This window comes from Photinus pyralis, unplaced genomic scaffold (assembly GCF_008802855.1).
Source record: "Photinus pyralis isolate 1611_PpyrPB1 unplaced genomic scaffold, Ppyr1.3 Ppyr1.4_LG5, whole genome shotgun sequence".
Lineage (NCBI taxonomy): Eukaryota > Metazoa > Arthropoda > Insecta > Coleoptera > Lampyridae > Photinus > Photinus pyralis.
The window spans coordinates 1,271,344-1,280,561 of record NW_022170596.1 but is presented as its reverse complement, the minus strand read 5'-3'; the positions used below and the strand labels follow the sequence as shown (position 1 = coordinate 1,280,561).

Below are 9,218 nucleotides of genomic sequence, written 5' to 3'. Positions count from 1 at the left end.
AACCACCAATCAAATTCGTTTGCATTGGTCCACAAACATCCACATAAATGATTTCCCCGCATTTCTTTGATTTTTCCTCACGAAGTTTGTAGCTTCCTCGATGATGCTTTCCATAGACGCACGCAAAATCTTCGTCTACAAAATCAATATCGTTGCTTTGTAGAAATTTCTTCACATATGTGCGACGTTTTGATATCCCATACGTTCATGCCATGCACGAAGCGAAATTTTCTTAACAACCACATTTGCAATGGCTCCATCGACTTCAGATGTTGTCTCACATTTGAATAGCATTTGAAACAACCTTTCGCGTCGAACTCCCACTGCAAAAATGTTTCCATTTTTTAGCAATTTGCAAAGTTTGTTATCCGACTGTAATTGATAACCACGATCCATGGCCTTTCCAGGCGAAAATAAATTCACGTGAATTTTCGGTACATACAACACATCTACCATCCGTCTGCGAATCCATTGATTACCATCAAACGCAAGAAGATTGATGTCACCTCTTCCTTGAGCCATGATCTTTTCGCCATTTCCAATTATTATATGTGACGATGTCTCCACAAAATTGTAAAACCACTCACGTCGATGACACATGTGGTCACTGGCCCCTGAATCCAACACCCAAGAGTCTTTGTCTTCAGTTAATGTTGTGCCATGACACACAAATGCATCTGCCAATGCACTGTCATGTTTTTTGCTGTTGTCCGAACTGTTCTGCTTTTTCTGTGGACAGTCCCGTTTCCAATGACCAAGTTCGCCGCAAGAAAAACACGAACATTTTAACTTTCCGCTATTATTCGTACCCCTTTGGTTCTTGTTCTGTCCCGACGAATGACCCTTTTTCGAATTAAAATTGCATTTCTTCGAACAATTCTGTTTGGCCATTCACGCTTCCACATGTTCTATCTGACCCTGCGATTTTAATCGAAGCTCCTCCGCCATTAATCGCGCACGCAAATTTGACATGGTTTGATTTTCCGCACTCGTCGATTCCCAAGCACTGTGGAAATGGTTATATTCTGCTGGCAAAGCCATCAAAATTTTTGTCATAACCATCGTATCGGAAATATTCTCCTTTTGATCCTTCAATTGCTGCACAATCTCCATGAGTTTCGAAATACACGTTGCAATATCATCGCCCGGCTCCTTTGTGAAACTGTAATATTTTTGTTGCAAAAATAAAACATTTGACTTCGATGTCTGCTCGTATGTACTTTTCAGCGTCGTCCACATAGAATTTGCCGTATCACAATTCATAATTTGCAGCAATGGCTGTTTCTTGCACGCCGTTGAAATTGCACGTCTCGCTTTGGCATCGTTCTTCTTCCACGCCACGATATCCGTCCTATAATTTTCATCCCTAATTGACGGTGGGGAATCAGTACCATCTACCACGTCGAATAGTTCACTAGCTTCTAGCACTTGACGCATTTGAAATTTCCACGTCAGCCAGTTGCTTCCGCCTTCCAGTTTTTCAATATTAACTCGATCGCTCTCCATTTTGTTTCTCCCGAATTCACTGTGTCTCAAAGAACCGATTGTCCACTTTCATACGATGATGAAATCACGACGAAATTGTTCTTTTCTCGACTGACAGTACAAGTGCAATGACGCTTTCTCGAAACAAAAAACAACGAACTCTCCGTGTTTTTCAGCTTACTGTCCGTACGTACTGTGCACTACCTCGCGTTTTTTCGTTCTAGAATATTCTTTCTAAAAATCGCACAAAATGCCGTAAGATTTCCAAACGTTCACACGAAAATAAAACGAAATGCACTTACTTATTTGCCACCGAATGTCTTCCCGAAACCGTGCACAATCCTTTGTGTTTGTACCACACGATTCTAAACACTTCGACAAACAAGACTGCTTGCACGCACTAATTTACAATTATATTTTTGTACACACCATTCGCACGAAGTACCGAAATTATCCTCGTGAACTGGGCTACATAACCTATTGAATTAACGAATACCGATGTGTAAAATTAATTTTGTAATTGAAAAATTGTAAATTGACATGACATTAATTCTAACTGACTAACACACGCACACTTGAACTAAACTAAAATAATCTCAACACTCCCACTTTTAGTTACAAGTTGCTAAACCTAAGCCAATAAAAATCATTCTTTTGGCATAAGGCCTATCAATGTACGAAAATATTGATGCTTATTCTTCGGTAAAGCCTTCGTCATTATGTCGGCTGCCTGTTCGTCCGTTGCCACATATTTCAAATCGAAGATTCCATCATCGTACTGCTCTCGAATAAAATGATATCGTACATCAATAGTTCGTAACTAAAATACCAACTCAAATTGATTAGCAAAACATTCAGAACTTTAACAGTCCAGTATATTTGGGAGAAACTACTAAACTTCCATACTGGCGTGTCTTTAAGACGAGCTTCATTTCAGAATTTCATACTGTGATTGCCAGCATCGAAAAAGTCGTTCTGAGTTAGCTAGGAAGCTGTAAGGCATGGTGGAAAGAATCGGCTAGGTGACGTTTTTAAGTCGCCCAACTACGATAATAAAATTGATAGAAATGGCGAGAGGGCACCTTAATTAAGCGTTTTCAACACAAAAATTTGCGGGAGAAGTCACAATCTTAATACAAAGTTCACATAATTTCGTCGAACTGTGAGGTTATGTCGCTTATATTTCATGATTAGGTACTTTTGAGTTTGTAAGAGTGTAACATTCCAATTTCTTAAGAGGTTATGTTATTTTTCCACGATTTCAACGCTACAAAATGATGTGTAACCATACATGTAAATTGCATTGGTGGATTCATCTTTATTTGGAATGTATATTATTCAAAATTATACCACAACAGCAGTAAGTAGGTCTGTACATGTTTTACATTATTTATGTGTACGTTATTTACAGATGAGCAGCAATTTTCGAGCTTGAAATAACTTCTGAGGATTTTTACTATAACTTGATTGCACCTAATTTTTAGCGCATTTTTAAGCATTAAAAACAAGTATAAATTGTCACCTTTCATTAATATAAATTGTGCACAACGCTTGTGGAGGTAAAGCGCATTTTTTAAACAGAAATAGCTTTTGTTTTGACATCACCAATAGATATATTTCTTGCAGACGTCTCAATCGCCCTCTGTGAGTACCCTCTTCCGACAATCCGTTCTTGAGGTATAGGAGAATATATACCCGATGACGATAAGGGGTTGAGGAGGAGGGCTGTGGTTGGTAGAAATTAATTCCTTTCGTTGAGACCTTTCATTAGAGTACCATGAAGGATAAAACTACTCCCCCTCTCCCCGGACTTTGATAAAATGACAGAAAGAAGGGCGCAGTAGTTGGTAGAAAACGGTTCCTTTTGTTGAGACCTTTAATTAGAGTCCGCAATAAGAGATAAAATTAATTTTTAACCCCCCCCCCCCCCCCCCCCCCCCGTCGCTCACTGATCTCGAAAACGAGCCGCACGGGAAAGTTATAATTTGTACAAACCAATTTATTTCGATCAGACCTATCATTGAAATACCATAAAGGATAGACCATGTGTTCCCCACCCTCCCCCATTTTCTAAAGTTTATCTTGGCACCACTAAAGGCATGCGTATGCTAAATCTGAGACCAATTGGTTGTCGTATGTAAAAGTTATGCACGTTTTTCTTTCAAAAACAGCATCTCAGGAAATAATTCCTGGGGGGCCCCTTTTTAGACAGCGAAATCTGATGACCGTCTGGCACACCTTCAAGGTATAGGCTACCTACTGCACAAAATTCCAGAACTCTAGGACCATTCCCCTAGAAGTAGTTCGAAACGGCAGAAGTCCGGACGGACGAACGCCTTAACCGGCGATCGATACGAAAGAACCGGTGGGTTATAGAAGATGCGGGAGGTGCCTCGGATTTCTCCTTTCGGTGGTTGATACGGAAAAGGCGATCCTTGTCAGCTGCAAAATGTAACGCTCTCTACGACAGTCTTCTTTCCTAAAGTATGCAAGTTAGCTGTAGCTGTAAGCGCTTCCAAAAGTGGTTTTATTAAACTATATCGCCATATGACATTCTACCCGTCCGTCCGTCCGCCCGCATGTGTACGTGATAACTCGCGAACGGTTTCGAATTTTCCAATTCTGTTTTGGGTATTAGACAATGGTCATGGGACTAAGTGATTTAATTTTGGTCAATAATGAAGTGAACTTTTAGTTAAGGTTGTGTAAAATTTCGGGCTACTCCCGCAAATTTTTGTTGTTGAAAACGCTTAATTAAGGTGCCCTCTGTTCATTTTTGTTAATTTCATTATGGTACCTGAAGGGCTCGATAACGTCACCGTTGTTTCTTATCTACATTTTTTGTAGCATCAGCGACTTGTCATTCTTGAACTATACACGCTGACGTAAAAATTCTATTGACTACACGACCTTTGCGTAACTCAACTTTTTTAGGGTTCCTATTTCAAGTTTTAATCTTGATTTATTATCAAATTGCAATTTTAGGTATATCTCCCAATTTCAACGTCAAGCTCATATTTGGTTTAATTATCAAGGGAGAGTTCAGATTTCAATCATTAATTATATATGAACAAATTACCGATTACTAGTGTAAACTTCAAAGTTCTCGAGGGTTTTGTCTTGTGGCCCTGCTATATACCGTTTATCTCGTACTCAATGTTTTAATAATTTCATGCTACGACATAGTGACTCTGAGAGCGTGAACTGCCACAATTTTAGTTAGGAGGTTATGATATTTTGGTTGTTGTTATATAGGGTGTAGCATACATTAACTAGGTAGCTAGTCTATCAGCGTACTTTACATTTATTTGAATTATTTGCCTCGTGTAATTTTTAGAGGTTACTGCTGTGGAAACCCATTGACTCAGATTGAGTTAGCTGGTTGGGGAAAAATTCAGCGCCACACGAACTCTAACTCATAAAAAACGGGGTTAGACTTTGATGATCTTGTGGACTATTGTAGAATCCCTAGAGAAATTCTCTGCAATACTGCATTTCCCCTTGTAGACCCCTTCCTAAGATCCGTATACGTTTTTCCTTATTAACAAAAAAAAAAGTTCAGAAATCTAGCATGCCGTGGGGATGCGTGATGTCTGTTGTGTTGCACGGCGAGATCGAATAGCGAAATAGTAAATTTTCAACACGCAACATTGAACAAGTTGATGTAGGCCTTTTAAATCGGTTAACGATCCAGAATGGATTCTATCACTGTCGTTCAAAAATGACTTGATCCCAATCAAAAAAATACTGGCCCAGTAAAAAGGGGGTTCTCTCAGGGACGTCGTTGACTTGATTATGGAAGAAAATTGTAGTGGAGAAATGCAGCCTTTCTCAAAACCATTTTTCCCTCTTCCAACTCCTGAAAAGTCATTTGCCTTCTTTTCCCCCCTCTACTTCGCATCACACGACATTACCACTGTCGGGGTTACTTGCGATCAAAAAAGAGTTGATTTCGAGTCACCTTTGGAATTTTTTGTTTGAATGGAAATTATATTTAACTTGAACTTCCAAAGGCGACTTGACGTCATTTCTTTTTTGATCCCCCCTTATGTGTTTCCAAACTCTCTATGGGGGGGGGGGGGGCTTTGGGCGCAGCAAATATAAAGAAAAACAACCCGTTTCACCTAAATATATCATTCTCTCGTTGAAAAAACTGACTACAGAGCATAGTGCAGAACCTCGACATTCTCTGTACAAATTGAGAATTTAATCGCTATAATCTTCTATTGGTTCTAAAAGAGAACGAATGAATATTTATAGAACGATAAACCTCTATGTACTCATTGATTAAGCATCGAAAGATTATGTTGTGCTCTCATGTACTGGAAATGAAATCCCATGAATGAAACAAAATCGGCCATTGGCGAGGTTATTACACAGCAATCGTATAAAACCCTTTGAAAGTCCTTTCCATGAGTAACGAGATGTAATTTCCTGAAACTTCTTACCCAGTCGAAACTTTCATCCTCGGATTTTAGGGATGAGGCATTCATTTCAGAAATGTTACACGATCTGGAGCATTGTATTATTTTTCGCCTATTATATTTATAAATCTGGCCAAATTTATAGGTAAGCTAGCATCAAACAAACAATAAAAAATGGATAACGCCGCCGCCGTTCCGCGGCGTCTCAAACAGAATTTTGCTTCGCTTCAAATTTCTACCGAAAGTAATCGTTATGTCAAAACTTTTCGCGCAATTTGCCTTTACGAATAGAAATGGTTAGAGGACGAGCGTTATCTTCACGGAAAAATTAAATTGAACTGCCAAGTGTTGCTATCAGATGACAATGAGTGGGCATTGTAACATGTAGCTTCCACCAGAAGCCTTTGGGGAGCTCTGGGACCTCATATCTTAAAGTGGAAAGCTTCACGGTGTGGCTTCTCGTAAATAATCTAAGAATTTATGCGTGTCATTTCTTTGCTTTGTTTAAATTTTGTAGCAGACCGACGACGACGGCGGCTAGGTAAATTTTATTTCGTCGCAATTATATATACCCTTACTTATCTTGAATTAAAGGTGAAGGCTTAACGAAGGTTTTACGAGTGCTTTAAAGTAGGTGCTAGTTTTGCCTTTTTTTCAATGGATTGATATGGAAGGCATAGTGTAGTTAATCTGTTAATCTTCAAAAAACATGCATTCAGGGCGCAAAAGTTAATTTTAAAAATTCCAATTCAATTTTTTGTCATTTTTGAGTTTCTTTATAAACATTTGTAGGTAAGTACCTAAAGTAATGCCCTGAATTTATAGAAGTGCATATCAACTGGAAGAGAAGCAACATATGTAATAATACAAATGCATAAATTATAGTAATTATTAGAGCAGTGTGACACGTACTGTTCATTTTAATGTATTATTTCTTGGACCAGAAATTGTATAAGAAATTATATTTGTTTAAAATTTTATGGCACCAACCCTACTTGATTTGAAACTGGATTGAAGGTAATTAGTACCACTTTTTCACGAACTTATATTAACCTTAAAATATATTCTTTCGGCTCAGTTAGAAACGTCAATAATTAAGTTTACCTTCAAACAAAATGAAAAGTGGCTCTTTCTGAGTTAAACGGAAAAGATCACATACAATACAGGGTGGCCATTTGAAAACGAAACAGAGCTTATTTTGATGACCTCAAAACATTTACGAAAAAATCCTCGGACCTGTCAATTTTTGATTCAAGGGAGAACCATTTTTTTATAGTTTTGCTCCCCCGAGGGAAAAGACATAGCGGGGGTGGCAAGCGCCCCCGAAATTTTAAATCGAATATGGGGTCGAGTGATACCTTATTTTGAAGGTATTTCTATGTGGATTATAACCCTTAAGTTTTAAATCAATTTTATTTTAAGTGCCTAAAGCAAAATCAATCAAGTTAATGTTGAAAATGTTGGCCTTCGAATGCCATACAATAATCTAGCTTTGGTTCGAAATTTTGGGGGCCGCCTGTCACCCCCGCTAGGCCTTTGCCCTCAGGTGGGAGAAACTAGCAAAAAGATGGTTCCGCCCCTTGAATAATAAATTGACGGGTCCGAGGATTTTTTCGTAAATGTTTTGAGGTTCCAAAATAGGCTCTGTTTCGTTTTCAAATGGCTGTATAGTTTCTCTGTTTCAAAATTAACGACCGAATGCTTAAGATTCCCTCATTAATTTGATGAGCGAAGAAATTTTGTAACGAACCCAATTCTCTCTGAGAGTCTCGGTTGACTGAATATAAATCAATTTACCTTCTTAAGTGTATCCAAGTAGACATAATGACTTCCCTTTTTTTTCTCGGCTCGCAGCTGGAAGGCCGAACTTCCCCTAACTTGAGTTCCTTGGATTGAATACTGTCTCTATTGAACTCCGGTCTCGTGACGGGATAGCTGATTTTTTTATGGAATTGTGCTCTCTCAACAGGTGCGATAGTAAACGCCAAAGTTGTCGTAGGTCGTAGGCTCTACCGCTGACACCAGGAATATGCCCGAATAAATTTACTTTTTGGACCACGCACTTGACGCTCTGGTGGGAAAAAAACCAAATGCGCTCGCGTTATTTCTACTTGATGCGTCCCTACTCTTTTTTTTTAATTTTCACACTCGTCTCAGAGTGCGAATAGGTTAAATCGGTCATCTTTAATCACTAGCCAATCACCTTCGTTTTCTTACCCCAATCGAATGCGTATTTAAAGGTCATATATCAAAACCCACAATAGTTACAGGCCACTTAGTTCGCACTTCTCACGAAACTGTATGAGGATAATTCTGATTTCGATTGCTGGGTGACGTACAAGACATTAAGATTGTGTTACTGCCGCCAGACTGGCGACCAGGCCGTTTACCGGACATTTGACGAAATTTTGACAAGTGCAAAAAAGAAATGCATTACGCATACTCCAGATGGAGGTCTGGAGTAGTGTGGGACTCTCCCATTATTTGGGCATACCCACTAAAACCCCACCTGAGGCTTAGGCTTCTAAGGCCATTTGCCGATCTATTTCCTACTTATAGCAGCTAAGATATCACAGTTTTAAGATGCATATCTACTAGTTACATATATATCACAGATTTTCAGCTCAAACGTACAGTCATAGGACATATTACAAACATTTTATCACAGTTTACTTATCACATTTATGGTGCTTAGAAATCGCAGTACTTCTGAGCATTTATGTACAGTGCTAAAATTTTCTTCCCATATGTCACTTATTTGATAGATGTTACGCGCATCTTGGTATTCTGGACAAACACAAACTATATGCTCCGGTGTTAGGTTTACATCACACCTTACGCAATGAGGACGATCTTCACCGGCCAACAAAAAACCATGTGTCAAGGTAGTATGGCCAAGCCGGAGTCTATATAGTTTTATCAAAGCGGAACGATTCGTATTAACAAGAAACAGTGGTCCTAGGCTGGGCTTGACCCTCTTCAAGAATGTGTCAGATGCCCTCCATTGGTCACTCCAACGGTCATTTATTTGAGCTTTTACAAGCCTGCCTCGAACTATTTTAGACAAATCTGCAAAATTTGCTTCATGGAGTTCTAAGTGTCTCAGTTCTTCTCTAGCTCATTCTCCTATCGTTCTACATCTATTTAGACGAGCATTTGTGATCTCATTTGTAAGCAAGTGATGGTTCGGGTGACTGTTATCTAGTGAGACTTTAAGATAATAGTTTACCAGAATCTGCTTTCGGCGAAGAGTTAAAGGAAGAATGTTTGCTTCCACGTGAAGTGAGGCGACAGGAGTTGTTGGGTATG

The 9,218-nt window shown here is 39.0% G+C and overlaps 1 protein-coding gene across 1 annotated transcript; it reads right to left on the bottom strand.

Moving 5' to 3' along the window:
* Positions 1 to 891: 891 nt before the first annotated feature.
* On the bottom strand, positions 892 to 1,915 carry LOC116172605. The gene is made up of 2 exons (XM_031489844.1): positions 1,788 to 1,915; positions 892 to 1,719 (listed from the first exon to the last, which is right to left on the bottom strand). The coding sequence occupies exon 2, from the start codon at positions 1,504 to 1,506 to the stop codon at positions 892 to 894; it is 615 nt and encodes a 204-aa protein (XP_031345704.1). The 5' UTR covers positions 1,507 to 1,719; positions 1,788 to 1,915.
* Between the last annotated feature and the right edge of the window lie 7,303 nt (positions 1,916 to 9,218).

What these genes read in the sequence shown, in the direction of transcription:
- LOC116172605 (XM_031489844.1), bottom strand. Translation starts at nt 1,506, where the DNA reads ATGGAGAGCGATCGAGTTAATATTGAAAAACTGGAAGGCGGAAGCAAC.